The sequence below is a fragment of the Phyllostomus discolor genome, chromosome 2 (assembly GCF_004126475.2).
Source record: "Phyllostomus discolor isolate MPI-MPIP mPhyDis1 chromosome 2, mPhyDis1.pri.v3, whole genome shotgun sequence".
Classification (NCBI taxonomy): domain Eukaryota; kingdom Metazoa; phylum Chordata; class Mammalia; order Chiroptera; family Phyllostomidae; genus Phyllostomus; species Phyllostomus discolor.
The window spans coordinates 128,204,262-128,219,494 of NC_040904.2; the positions used below are offsets into that span (position 1 = coordinate 128,204,262).

Below are 15,233 nucleotides of genomic sequence, written 5' to 3' on the forward strand. Positions count from 1 at the left end.
ACCCATCAATGTGGTGGGAGCAAAAGCCACAGCAACCCTCCATTAGTAAACCCAGGGGACAAAAAGCAACGCAACAAGTCTAGGGTTCAAAAGGACAAGCAGTTTAGTGAAGATGCCATGGAAGCACAGTCTGTCACTGGACACAGTGGGGGGCCAAATGTACGGGAATTTTACGAGGTAATGAATCAATGGCTGGGCTATCGAATGGACAGTTGGAGCCGAGGAGGCCAGGGGACCATGCCTCTGAACTGCTTGTTGAACTGTGGAATAACTGACCGTTTTAGTGAAGGGAATGCAGTTATCAGACACTTGAAAGCATGTTGTCAACACACCACTGCCATCTTTTTGAGCTCCCACTCTATGTTCAACTTTACTCCTCAATGCACATGGCTTCAGAATGGAGAGAGATAAAAAGTACAATTATGTTTCCCTTTGAAAAATCCTCAGTTAGGTTAGGATAAGAAATAGATTCTTCGATTATTTGGAAGGTCAGATCACAAATTGGGGATGCTTACCCATCCCTCTCGATTGAACCATTATAGGGTTAATAAAATCACATCACACTTTAAAGTGTAGCAAGAAGCATGGTGATAGCACTTCCTCTTACACTATGCAGCTCTGCCTGTGGCCTGTAGCCAGGCGCAGCCACAGCCACAGGTAACAGCTCCCATGTCCCCAGAGGCAATTAGGGACCAGGCAGGTACTAGATGAGCCTTCACTAGGCATTTTTCCCTTCATCACTCCCAAAATCTTGGGGGTGGGAACAATCATTTCCTTATTTCACAAATGAGGAAACCGAGAGGCTTACAGAAGTGAAGTGACTTACCCAAGGCAATGCTGCTAGTAGGAAGCAAGCAGGACTCGAGCCTCTTCAGTGAGCGTGTGAGAGAGGAGGAGGAGCGGAAGCCGCATGGGGCAGCCGGAAAGGGCACACAGGCGCAGTGCTCCCGCACCCACGTTCTAGCTCGTCCACCCAGCAAGCCACTTAACCTCCCTGTAGACAGAGGCTCCCCTCTCTTGCCCAGCTACTTCATAGCTTTTTGTGAAGTCCAAATGAGATCCCATTTATGAAAAGCCTTAAAAACAGTCAAGCATTTGACAAATATGTCATTACTATGTCATTAATAAAAGGACAGAAGCCTAAATCATACTCCTTAAGGCAGAACACTTCAGTCATTAGGGCTTCAATGGAAAGACCACACCCCCTTTTGTCCCCAGACTAAGTCCTTTAATTAAATGGTTCAGGATTTTCTTAAGCAATCTTTTAAAGATGAAGGGCTCAGGTATACACGCTAGTACTTGAACTCGTCTTTGCAGGGAGCTTCAGCGTCTTAAATTTAATGCAGACACCCTGCCCGATATATTTATCTTGACTAAAGAAAGTAACCGTTTCCTTGTTACTATCAATTCTGTTCCAGAGAAATGACTACTGTAAATTTACACCTTTAATTCATGCAATTCAACAATGAGGAAAAAAACACGACACATTCTTACAAAAGGCACCACGTTATACACAATAATTTATTTTTTATCATCATCATCATCATTAATAGCAAAGTCCATATTTCCATTCCCAGGCAACATAAAAATGGATGTTTTGTGTATAAGACATTTGCATGTAATGTGATATAACACAGTATAGTTTTTTTGAGCTACTATGCTTCACCCATCTATTTAAAGGCAACCACACAATTAAAACCTGAAGAGTTAAAATAATGCAATCTTTGAGCAGTGGAAAACAATGAGTTGTGGAGCCAGCGTGGGAGATCTGAGTAATCCGGCCCTTTGGGTGATGTCAAGTACAAACCCTATTGTCTCATTTCATCTATGGATCATTGAAAAGAGAACACATACACCCCCCACCCCAACAAAAGACTACCTGCCCTGGGCACATGTGACTTGGGGACACACTCCCCACAGGGCAGAAGGAGACCCCATCATTCCAGCATGTGCTGGAGCACTGAGGGGTCCACCTCCACGGCCTGGAGGCCCCTCTGCAAGCTCTGGAAGGTGGCCTGCTTCCCATAGCGCTGCCTCCAGCGGACGAAGGCCTCCACCACCTGCGAGTGCACGTTGTGGGGGTGGTTGGCTTTGCAGCGGTAGATGTCATTCTGGGACAGTCCCAGGGACAGCACCATGGGCTCCCACTCAGGGCCCAGCCTCTGGGCCAGCTGGTTAATCTGCTGGTCTGATGGGGAGCTGTTGAGGATGTGCGGGGGGATTCCAGCAGTCCGGTCATCTGGGGAGGAGAGAGACAAGCAAACACATCAGAAGGAGGCAAAACTGAAAAACGCTGGGAGAGTGACATACGCCTCTAAATGTCAGTGGCCGACTTCTCCTAGTCTGCTTGAGGCTGCCCAGCACCAGGCCATAGACAGGCACTTAGGAAATACCATTTGGCATCTATGAAAATTCAGCATTTGTTAGAGAAAATTGGAAAACAAGAAAACAAAACAAAAAAACCCCTAAAAATCCTATCAAAGAAGCCAACTGATGATAATTTGATGTATTTCCTTTCAGTCCTCTACATCTAAAATACACATTTAGGATTACATTGCACATATTGCGTTGTACATGCTGTTTTCACTTCCAGCTCTTTCTTTCACCAGAGGGGCCCAGCAGGGGGTGGTGGGAACGAGAGAAGGCTGCATGGGCCCCAGTTCCCTCTGGCTCTGGCCAGTGGGTGCAGGGATTACAGTCTCCTGCAGGACTGGCTGGAGTGGGAGGGTTAACACCACAGAGAACAGATACTCTCTCCTGATAAACTTGAACATCGCAAATAAAAGATGCATTTTCTAGCAGAAGCAGGAGCCAAGAGGCTCACGAAGAAGAAAACAAACTGAGTGGCCATGAGGTAGCGGGTGGAGAGGACAGCCGAGTTCTCTGGTCCAGCACAGGCCACAGGAAGAGAGTTACCTCCTGGCACAGCTCGGAGGAGGAAGAGAAAGTGTGTGCTGAGGACGGGCAATGAGAACCTGACCTTGCAGTCCTACCTGGATTCCAATCTCTTGGAAGCCAGGGTGCCGAGGAAGTCTGGCCTTCAGTGAGTGACTGTGTATGTCCACAGCACAGGAAGTGGGAAGTGCCCGTGGTTACACAGAAGGCCGACCAGAGGAAGGAAGTTAAAGCTACGCCCTGAACATAGGAGGGAGCCCAGCGAGAGGGAAGGGAAGGAAAGGAGTGTGTGTACAGAAACAACTGCACATACAAAAGCCCTGTGGCAGGAGAACATGGCGCGTTCAAGAAAGTGAAAGTTCACTGTAGCGAAGTGCAGAGATCCGGGACTCCAAATATCTAAATTACAGTGCTAGTTACTGGATAGGCCAGGACTAGGAGTGAGGCCTTCCTATTCCTGGTTCAGACATCTGTATAGTGGCACATTATGCGACCACACTTTCTTCCACCAGCATCACAGGTCAATCCCACTTCACACTCAGCAGCTCACTGTTTTGATTTATGAGTGCAATAAGACAAAAGGTATCCTATCAGAATAGCTAATGTTTCCACTCACATGCTTTTGGCAGCTGCCATTACCTTGGGCTTGAGCTGTAGAGTTATTGCCAAGGATACTTTCTGGTGTTTATTAAGATTGTCATTTAAAAAAAAATGACTAAGAAGCAATTAGAATAGTGATAATACTGCTGACCAGTATTTTATATTAACAGTAATAATTTTATGGCTTTTATAAAAAATATGGGCTCACTAAAAATCCAAGCAACACAAAAAAGTACAAAGAAGAAAACGAAGCCCCCGATATCCCACCATTGTGTCTACAGTGGGCTGACATAGCTTCAGACGTGTCTTTACACACGTATGCTGTTAGAAGAATACTGTAACAGCTTTTTCCTAAGAGTTATTTAATTTTGTTTGAAGAAAAAGACAAGAAACTAAATGACTTGCAGTGAAAATATTTAAAACATATGCACACAAAAATCAATACTGACACATTTTTTAAGATTTAAGAGATAAATTGCATATTTTACCATTACTGCTCTACAATGAACACTTTATGTAGCCTCTCACTTTCCTTACACCTCTTGATTTTTTTGTAAAAGGCAAAAGATTTATACGATCTGAAGGGAAACCAGAGTATATATATATATTTTTTGCTTACATCATTTTCATTTTGCTGGGTGCACAGCATTTATCTGCTCCTGCAACAATAACACCCCTCCCCAGCTGTTTAGTGTTAAAACTACATGATGATGGTTTAAATGGTCACCCTTGTTTTTTTTGTTGTTTTTGTTGTTACTGTATTTTTAACCACGGAATTTGTACTTCTGAGCCTGTTATTTTGACTTGAGTCTTTGGGTCAATTTCATCATAGGGTGGTTTTCCTAAGCAAATGCTCACAGTTACTGTATTCCTTGCGTTCTTTCAAATCAAGGCTGTCTGCTTATTGCCTTCACTGCTAAATAATAACTTAATACTATTTAAAAATTTCATGTTATATTATTTTAATGTTATACTTTTAAATTATGAATATAATTTTATATCATTTGAACAATTTTATTCCTCTTAAAAGTTTGTATACCTCGCTCATATTTCATGGTAGAGAATGTTGGTGTGGAGGATTCTGATACCAGCTTGCTTTCTTCATTTCATATAACTTGCTTTTTCTGTCTGGAGTTTACAGTGCCGAAGCTGTAGACCAGGGTACAGCTTGGCCATCTTCTCTCTGCCTTTCCAGGCATGTGGCATGACCTTGTGACCAAAGATTTACCTTCCTGTGTTATATCTTTGCATTCTTTATCTGCCTCACATGCTGCATGACTTTGCCTATCCTCCACAGCAATCTCTGTCCCTCTTACCGCTTTAGCTCTGTGATGAACTCCTGCTTTTCCTCATGTCACTTGTTTGATTTTCCACAATGTCTGTTCTGTTTTTTATTCCTGGTTCAGATCTTGTTTTGTGATTTTGTTCTCAATTTATTTTCTTGGATCTTTAATTAATCTCTTAAAACTCCCATTTCACCTCACACCCATTAGGATGACTACTATCAAAAAAAGAAAATAGACTTCCAGTCAAGATGGTGGAGTTGGTAAATGCTGTGCTTGCTCCCATGACCTATCAAAACCACAACTAAATCACAGGACAACCATTCTTGTCAACCAGCCAAATACTAACTGAACAGAAGTCCTATAACTAAGGCTATAACAAAGAAGCCATGTTGACTCTAGGCGAGCTGCAGATGCAAAACAAGCTGGCCCCACAAACAGTGTGGTGGTTAAGAAACACGAGCAATATCTTGGCTGTGGGGATCTCCCCATATGGAATGAAGGGGTTCCGGCCCCACACCAGGCTCCACAGTCTAGGGTTCCTGGGCTGGGAGGGGAAGTCCCCATAACTCCTGAGCTCCAGTACTGAGACAGTAGCTGGAAAAATGCCAAGGACATAAGGGGAGAAATTGCATTGTTTGGCTCAGGAAGAGAGATGGAGGGGTAGCTTTCTCCCCAGTAGAAATGCTGGCAGACAGCATTGTTCCTGTCTCGAGCCCTCCCACAACACAATCTGTGGGCACAGGTGGGCAATAGGTCTGACTTGCCATCAACATGGCTAACAATCTTTGCCCTGCCCTGGTGATTCCCTGAGACCCTGTCCCACCCAGTGCGTGGGCCTGCACAAGCTGCTTCAAATAGCTTTTTCATATAAATGTCTAGTCTCAGCTTAAGCTACGGACTTTTATACAATATTTCAAAGGTTCACAAATCCCCAACAAGCAGTGTCTGAGACCTCAGCATGCTCCATAACTCTTCCTAAGTGGCTCCAAGCTGACCACTAGTGGCAGCTGGCCTTGGTTTGCAGTTTAGCCTCTCCCAGGCACGTCTAAGCCCACCAGGAGTGACAACCATCTGCAGATCACTTTGTAGCTCCAACCAGATAGCCCCAGGCTAGGAAGAAACAGTGGCTGAAGTAGCCTGCATCAGAGCCCTACCTAAAAGGCCCCAGAATCAACACACCCAGTGGTTGGCTTCAGATCACATCAGAATATCACCCAGTTAGCTCCATAACAATATACCCAAAGAGTGGACTCAGCAGACCTCAGAGCCCCACTAAAGTGAATCAGGCTCCATGGGATCAGCCACTGTAAAACATTTCATCTGAAGTAGTCACAGCCATTCCATGGCAAATCAGCCTAAGGACCCATGCCTTCCACTGACAGGCCAACAGCAATCAAGGCTCAACTCCAACAAGAGGGCAAACACAACTCACACAGGGACAGCCCTGAAGTACCTGGGTCAGGGGACTAGGGAGACTGTACTACGAGGCTCCACAGGATACCTACCATGATGGGAGACAGAGTGGATCTAACACATAAAAACAAACACCAGGGATCAGCTAAAATAAGGAGAAAAAGAAACATGTCCCAAATGAAAAAAACAGAAAAAAACTTCAGAAAAAGAATTAAGCAAAATAAATACAAGCAATTGACCAGATGTAGAGTTCAAAATCTGGATACAAGGATGTTCAAAAAACTTAGTGGAAGAGAAGATGAACTCAGAACTTTAACAAAGAGATGGAAAACACTAAAATAAAGGTAGAAAACATATAAAATGAGTCAGAAATGAAGATTACAATAAGTGAAATAAGGAATACATTAGAGGGAATCAACAGTAGAGCAGATGAAGCAGATGACTGAATCAGCAATTTGGAAGGCAAGACAACAGCAAAAGAAAAACATTTGAAATGAGGGTGGTTTACAATATCACTGAGATAACAGCAAGTGTACCGACAATTGCATCACAGAGATACCAGGAGGAGGACAGAAAGAAAACAATGGAATGAAAACCTATCTGAAGAAATAATAATAGTATAGGGGGATCACATTGTAAGGTATATAATTGTCTAACCACTATGCTGTGCATCTAAAATGAATATAAACTAATACTGAATATGAACTGTAAATAAAAATAAAGAAAGAAAGAATGACAGAAAACTTCTCTAACCTGGCAAAGGAAATAAGCATACAAGCCCAGGATCACAGAGAGTCCCAAATAAGATGAACCTAAAGAGGACCACATCAAGACACATTATAATTAAAATGCCAAAAGTTAAAGACAAAGAATCTTAATAGCAGCAAGAGAATACCAGTTAGTTACCTGCAGGGGAGCTACCATAAAACTCTCAGTTGATTTCCCAACAGAAACTTCCCAGGCCAGAAGGGACTGGCATGAAATATTCAATGTGATAAAGCAAAAAACTACAACCATGACAACTATACCCAGCAAAGTTATCATTTAGAATTGAAGGACAGGTAGAGAGCTTCCCAGACAACAAAAAACTGTAAGAGTTCATCATCACCAAACCAGTATTACAAGAAATGTTAAAAGAACTTCTTTAAGAAAAGAAACAAAGAATAAAAAATATGAATAATAAAACAGGTATAACTATATATCTATCAATAATTACTTTATATGTAAATGGATTGAATGCTTCAAGCATAACACATATGGTGGCTGAACAGATAAGTAAACAAGACCCTCACATGTTCTGTCTACAAGAGACTCCTGATTAAAAGACACACACAGGCTGAAAGTAAAGAGATGGGAAATGATATTTCATGAAAATGAAAATGAAAGAAATCTGGGTAGCAATACTTATATCACACAAAAGAGACTTTAAAACAAAGTCTATAACAAAAGACAAAGAATGATTCAGCAATTCCACTTCTGGGTACTCATCCAAAGAAACCCAAAACACTAACTCAAAGAAATATACTCACTCCTATGTTCACTGCAGTATTATTTACAATATCCAAGATATGCAAGCAACCTAAAGGTCCATCAGTAGAAGAATGGATTAAGATGTGTTACATATGTACAATAGAATATTATTTAGCCACAAAAAAGAACAAAATCTTTCCACTTGTAATAACATGAATGGACCTAGAGGGTATTATGCTAAGTGAAACAAGTCAGACAAAAATAAATACTATATGATTTCACTTAAATGTGGAATCTTAAAAAAAATCCAAAATAAACAAACAATACAGAAACACAGAACATTTTGACACTTGCCAGATGGGAGAAGGGTTGGGGAGTTGGGTGTAAAGGGGAAGAGATTAAGATGTACAAATTGCCATATATAAAAACAGTCACAAGGACATAAAGCACAGCATGGGAATATAGTCAATAATATTGTAGTAAGTATGAATGGTGTCCAAAGGGTACTAGACTTATTGGGATGACCACATTGTACATTATATAAATGTCTAATCACATGTTGTTCACCTGAAACTAATATAATACTATAAGTCAACTGTAATAGAGAAATTAAAAGAATTGTTTTTGGTTTTTTAAAAATATATTTTATTAGCCCTGGCTGGCGTAGCTCAGTGGATTGAGCTTGGGCTGCGGACCAAAGCATCATAGGTTCGATTCCCAGTCAGGGCACATGCCTGGGTTGCAGGCCCCAGCCCTCAGCAACCGCACATTGATGTTTCTCTCTCTCTTTTTCTCCCTCCCTAAAAATAAATAAAATCTTTAAAAATAAATATATATATATATATATATTTTATTGATTATGCTATTACAGTTGTCCCACTTCCCCCCTTCATTCTCCTCCGCCCTGCACATCCTCTCTCACCCACATTCCCCCCCTTTAGTTCATGTGCATGTGTCGTAAGTTCTTTAGCTTCTACATTTCCCATACTATTCTTGCTCCCCCCATCTATTTTCTACCTACCATCTATGCTACTTAGTCTCTGTACCTTCTCCCCCTCGCTCCTCCTCCCACTCCCCTGTTGCTAACCCACCATGTGATCTCCATTTCTGCGGTCCTGGTCCTGTTCTAGTTGTTTACTTAGTTTTTGTTTTTGTTTTAGGTGTGGTTGTTAATAATTGTGAGTTTGCTATCATTTTACTATACATGTTTTTTATTTTCTTTTTCTTAGATAAATCCCTTTAACATTTCATATAATAAGGGCTAGGTGATGATGAACTTCTTTAACTTCACCTTATATATGAGAAGCACTTTATCTGCCCTTCCATTCTAAATGAAAGCTTTGCTGGATAGAGCAATCTGGGATGTAGGCCCTTGCCTTTCCTGATTTGGAATACTTCCTTCCAGCCCCTTCTTGTCTGCAAGGTCTCTTTTGAGAAATCAGCTGACAGTCTGATGGGAACTCCTTTGTAGGTAACTGTCTCCTTTTCTCTTGCTGCTTTTAAGATTCTCTCCTTATCTTTGATCTTGGGTAATGTAATTATGATGTGCCTTGGTGTGTTCCTCCTTGGTCCAACTTCTTTGGGACTTGGAGCTTCCTAGACTTCCTGGAAGTCTATTTCCTTTGCCAGATTGGGGAAGTTCTCCTTTATTATTTGTTCAAATAACTTTTCCACTTGTTGCTCTTCCTCTTCCCCTTCTGGTACTCCTACAATTCAGATGTTGGAACATTTAAAGATGTCCTGGAGGTTCCTAAGCCTCTCCTCATTTTTTTTGAATTCTCATTTGTTCATTCTTTTCTGTTTGGTTGTTTCTTTCTTCCTTCTGGTCCACTCCATTGATTTGAGTCCCAGTTTTCTTCCCATCACTATTGGTTCTCTATTCATTTTCTTTTATTTCCCTTGGCATAGCCTTTATTTTTTTCATCTAATTTCTGACTAAATTCAGCCAATTCTGTGGGCATCCTGATCACCAGGGCTTTAAACTATGCATCTGATAGGTTGGCTATGTCTTTGTTGCTTAGTTGTATTTGCTCTGGAGCTTTGATCTGTTCTTCCATTTGGGCCATTTTTTATTTTTTTGGTCGTGTTGCATCTGTTATGTATGAGGGGCAGAGACTTAGGTATTCACCAGGGAGGGGCAACCCACGTCGCTGGGTTGTGATGCTGTCTGTAGGCATGGGTTCCAAGACAGAACAATGGCACCTGCTCTGCTCTCTCTCTTGGATCCCAGTCCCCTTCACTGCATCCCCCAAGCAAACTGGGCCCTTCTGGCACTGATTCCTGTGTGGGTGGGCCTGTGTACATTCCAGGACCCTGTGGGTCTCTCCAACAAATTCTCCCCTGAGGTCAAGAGTCTCTTCCTGCGCCTCAACCCCCCCACCCCAGGTGTTTTCAATTGGTATTTCGAGGCCTTATTTCCCTGCGTTGGGACCCTGGGTTGCATGGTCTGTCTCATTCCCCAATTTCGCCTGGTTTATCTGCACATGAATGTGGGACCATCTGGTCAGCCAGCCACCTTGAGTGCAGTGCCTCGCTTCACAATCACCACCTTGCTGGGTCTGCCTGTTGCCACCTTGAACCCGGAGTCTGCCAGCTGCCGCCTGCATGCCCAGGGTCCACCTGCTGTGGTCTTGAGCATCTGAGATGCCTTACGTGCCCAGTGTCACTGCTCTTTGTGCCACGACCCCTCTCCGCCTGGCTATCTGACTCTGCCCTGCCTACTGGTCTGGATGAATGTGTCTATTTTAACTCCTTGGTTGTTTGACTTCCATACAGTTCGATTTTCTGTCAGTTCTGGTTGTTATTTTGTTTCTAAATTGTTGTCCTTCTTTTGGTTGTGCAAGGAGGCACAGTGTGTCCACCTACGCCTCTGTCTTGGCCAGAAGTAAAAAGAATAAATGTAAAATGGTGCAGCTGTAATGGAAAACTGTATGGGGAAAACTGGGTTTACCATACAACCCAGCAATTCTACTATGTACCTAAAAGAACTGAAAGCAATGACTCAAAGAACTATTTGTATTGATATATCCATTTTCATAGGGGCATTGTTCACAATAGCCAAAAAGTGAACACAACTCAAGTGTCTATCTAAGGATGAATGGATAGTATAATAATGCTATATTATACATTAGAATATTGTGCAGCCATAAAAAGGAAAACATTCTGACCCATGCTACAACATGTATGCACCTTAAGGGAATTATGCTAAGTGAAATAAGCCAGTCACAAAAGGAAAAATAGTCTCTGATTCCATTCATATGAGAGAGTCAAACACACTGAGATAGAAAGAATGATGGTTGTTGCCAGGGACTGGGAGAGAATGACATCGGGTGCTTCTTTAAAAAGTAAAATGTGAAAGTACTTACCACTCCTGAAATGTACATTTAAAAATAGAAAAGATGGCATATTTTATGCTAAGTGTATTTTACCACAATTAAAAATAAAAATTTAAAAAGAATCTCATTGTTTTATCATAGCTACCTTGAGTTCTTATTTCTATGGAATTGATACTGAGCTCTTCAATAGCATGAAACACTTGTGAGGTTGAATTTTCTCAAATTGGGTTTTTTCTTAGACCAGGTTGGTTATGTCTATTTTTCTCAAGCCATGTTCCTTTCTTTCATTCCTCTGCTGTAGTATTTTCACAGTTATCATGATACTTAGCTTCATCTTGTGCATACTTAATGTGAGTATCTCCACACAACACTTCTATTTGCTCTTACATTTTGTTGATATATCCTGGACACTCTGCTCACTTTGTAAGGGACCAGTTGTCTTTCTCCCTTGAGCTACAATTTGATATTGGCTGTTGCTTTTTGTGCATTGTTCTTCCTAGAGGAGAGCTAGGACATACTAGGCATGCCTTCACTGGGGGTCCTACATTGTACTCTCTCTTTTGGAAGCTAATTAAATATCTTGTACCAGGGCCTGCTCTGCCTAGTCAGGGTGCACTTGCTCCTATGGTCTCTGTCCTGGAACTCAGCACAGACACTAAGAGATAGCCTGCTCTGCAGTGCCCTCCTGCCTCAGCTGAGGGTGATACCTGACATTTAAGGAGGCTGTTGGCTCACCTCTACAGCCAGATTCTTTCCAAACTGATCTATATTAGCAGGAATGCTTGGGATTTTGTCCCCTTGCCTTCTGCTCCCAGTACTAATTGCTCCTGAAGATCAGTGTGAGGTGCTTCCTTCATTGCCTCCCACTTTTCAAAGTATAAGGACTAAAGCTGTGATTGGCTTTTTTGTTTGGTTGGTAGCTGCTGGTGAATGTTTTTGTTTTATGGGTTTAGCTCATTGGGTAGTGGGGAGGGAGCATCTGTGATCTGGCTACACACCATCATCTTTCTGACTCCTGGACAACTATTAATGCAGCATACGTGTTGAGCCAATTAATTGGAAGTGAGGACAGTGCTCTCATTCTTCTGCACTTTCAAAGGCACATACACCTTGTAAATACTTACACATAACTGGAAGATGGCTAGTAGTCTGTGGACACAGTCTGGGGCAAAGATAACAGGTACATAAACATACCCAGCCAAGAGCAAATCAGGTCCTCCAAGGAGAGCTTGTACAGATAAAGAGACAGTAACAGCTGTTTGTGCTGTCTGACCTCTATCTGGAAAAGTATCCTCATGAGGCCCTTCGAGCTCATGACTTCTTCTGAATGCAAGGCAATTAAAAAATGAAAGTCCTAAGGCTTCAGTGTCAACTCCTAAAGATACTACATAGTATCTGGTCAAGCTTTAAATTAGTCCACTGTGACCTCCTGGCCATTGTTTCTCACAGCTTGATATGCACACCACTAGTGGTGTCCAAGATGACGTTAGGTGGTACTTGGGTGAACATTCTATATTAGAACAGTCATGTATCTATTTTAACACAATTAGAAAAGTAGAAATAGCATTTCAAAATCATGATTGCAAGGATTAAGATAATTATATAAAAAGTAAATAAAAAGCAGATATACTACAGAATGATAAAAAAGTAAACAAAAAGAAAAGTAAAATTTAAAATAAAAAGTAAATTTTTAAAAGGATCAAATTACTGGTACAGTGGTACAAAGATATGGCAAAAATTGTACAAGTGGAACCCAAATGATTGAGGTCTGGGAAGTCCAGTGTTTCTCAACAATCTCACCATTGGCATTCTGGGCAGGACATTCCATTGTGCAGGACTGTCCCCTGTGCATAGCTGGGTCTTTAGCATTGCTGACCTGCACCTACTACGTGCTTGCTAGTCACATCCCTCAGCGCAGCCTGAGCACACGTGTCCATGCACCCTGGGATGAGGCAGTACTACCCCTGGTTAAGAACCACCAGATGCTGTGCCATAAGAACGTCCAATCCAGTTTTTAGATTCTAAGAAAGGAGTTAAATCCTTTAACACTGACAAAATGTTCTCTCTTATATAGAGCCTAAATGTTTCATGCAATGCTGTAATCGTATTTTCTGTGAAATTAAAACTTACCCGTTTCAAAGAGGTGAACATTCTCTGACAAACCCATCTACCACAGTGAAGCCAAGGATCCATTTGAGTGGATGGACACCCTGTCCCTCCATCCCCCATCTTGTCACTTACTCCTTCACTCCTACACACCCCTGTCTTTGTGGTTATTACATGAATGAAAGAGGCATAGTGTTCCCTTCTCCTTCTCCAACTTCCTCCCTCACTTATACCTATCAATAGCTGCCCTGGCCTCAAACCTAAAAGCCTCCTTTAGAATTCCTACTGCATTTAGAACCAAGTCTAAAAGACCACTCAACTTTTCTATGTTTCTTAAACAACACTGTTGTCTCCCAAGCTCCTCATGGACTTCTACTTCTGTACTCTTCTTTTTCAACCTTTAGCTCCTTACTGAGCACAAAATACAACCAAATGTATGGTGTTTAAATATATACGTATATATTTTTAATCCTTACCCAAGGACATGTTTATTGATTGTTTTAGAGAGGAAAAGAGAGAGAAACATAGATATGAGAGAGAAACATCAATTAGTTGCTTTCCATTACCAGGGATTGAATCAGCAACCTAGGTATGTGCCCTGACCCAGGATCAAACCTGCAACCTTTTGGTGTATGGACAATGCTCCAACCAACTGACTTACCTAGTCAGGGCCAGAACATATACTTTGTCAGTAACTGATAACATTTTTAAAACAAAAAGTTCCTCCAAGTCGAGTTTTTAAATCTGTTCAGATAGTACTCTCTGGTACATTTTGTCTGGGTGTGGCTTCTCTGAGTGAAGGAAAGTCCACAGACCCAGCATCCTGTTGATCTCCCCTTTTACCCTGTATCCAATCATATGCCACTAACTTAATGGTGGTCTGAGAAAAGGAACTGCACAGGGTTCAAGAGCACAATTCAAAGGCTGAAGACCATGGAGTAAAAGACAGGCATATCATACATGTAAACAGCTGCAAGGAAAGTCAAATAAATTAGCAGTCAGGGATCTAGAAAAACAGAAGGGTTTTTAACTATAAATCTCCTTTTTAACTTCAGTTATAAGATGTAACTGGAGATAATGTAAGCATATATGAATTCTTTACAAGAGTGATTCAGTTGGACATGGGGCAGCACTTTGAAAAACGATACAGATTCCTTTTGGAGAACCTGGTAATACACCAGCGTCCCCAGCTCACTGCTGTGGTGAGCCATTGTAACTGCTGGAAGTGTCATATGCTTCCTGTTTGCTAGACCAAACAAACAAAACAAACAAAAAACAGGTGACCTAAGAGATTTCCCCTTCCAGTGCAGCCACTTTTTAGACGTAAAAGGCTAACCTCTGCTTGAGAACATGCTCATGTCAAGTCTACTACTACTGTTCCATTGACCAAAGCAAGACATGTGGCCAAATCCAAGAATAATAGGACAGAGAATTAAATCTTCTCAAAGGGTAAAAAGGAGTGAAAATTTGCTAAACAATAATCTATAAGCATTCACAAGTATACTAATAAATTTTTAAAATCTAGATGAAGTTACACATTACTGGAAATATATAAGATGTTAAAATTGATGCAGAAAAATAACAGAAAACTTGAATAGACCAAAGTACTAAATACATTGAAACAGCAATAAAAATCCCTCCCTTGCTAAAAGAGCCCTAGGCCCAGATAGTTTTACAGGTGAGCCCTACCAAATATCCATGAGACATTAAAGTTCCAATTTTATATGTTTTCCCCCAAAATAGAAAAGAACCCAAAGCTATACAATCCATTTTATTAAGCTACTGTACTTTTTATTACAAACATGATAAAATGAATACAAAAATAAAAGAAAAATCACAGGCTCATTTTAGTTATGATTATTGATGTGAAAAATCCTAAATATTAACTAATAGAGGAAAAAGAACCTATTTAAAATAATAGATCATAAGCTAGTAAAATTTATCCCAAGATTACAATAATTTCAACATCATAAAAATCTATCAATTAATTTAAGATATCAGTAGTCTAAAGACAAGTCATTATTCTCTTAATAGCTGTAAAATAATTTTTTGATAAAATTTAACAGCATTTATGATGTATTAAGATTCTTTAATAATTAGAAATATGGGGAACTTTTTTAACTTGGCA

At 41.0% G+C, this 15,233-nt stretch overlaps 1 protein-coding gene across 3 annotated transcripts in view; it reads right to left on the reverse strand.

Annotated features, from left to right (window-relative positions):
• Window positions 1–1,507: 1,507 nt before the first annotated feature.
• CRADD (CASP2 and RIPK1 domain containing adaptor with death domain) overlaps window positions 1,508–15,233 on the reverse strand; it is a 188,183-nt gene continuing 174,457 nt past the window's right edge. For all 3 annotated transcript variants that reach the window (XM_036018562.1, XM_036018563.1, XM_036018564.1), the window contains exon 3: window positions 1,508–2,239. In XM_036018562.1, the coding sequence (XP_035874455.1) occupies window positions 1,938–2,239 (302 nt within the window). In that variant the 3' untranslated portion in view covers window positions 1,508–1,937. The remainder of the gene's footprint in view (window positions 2,240–15,233) is intronic.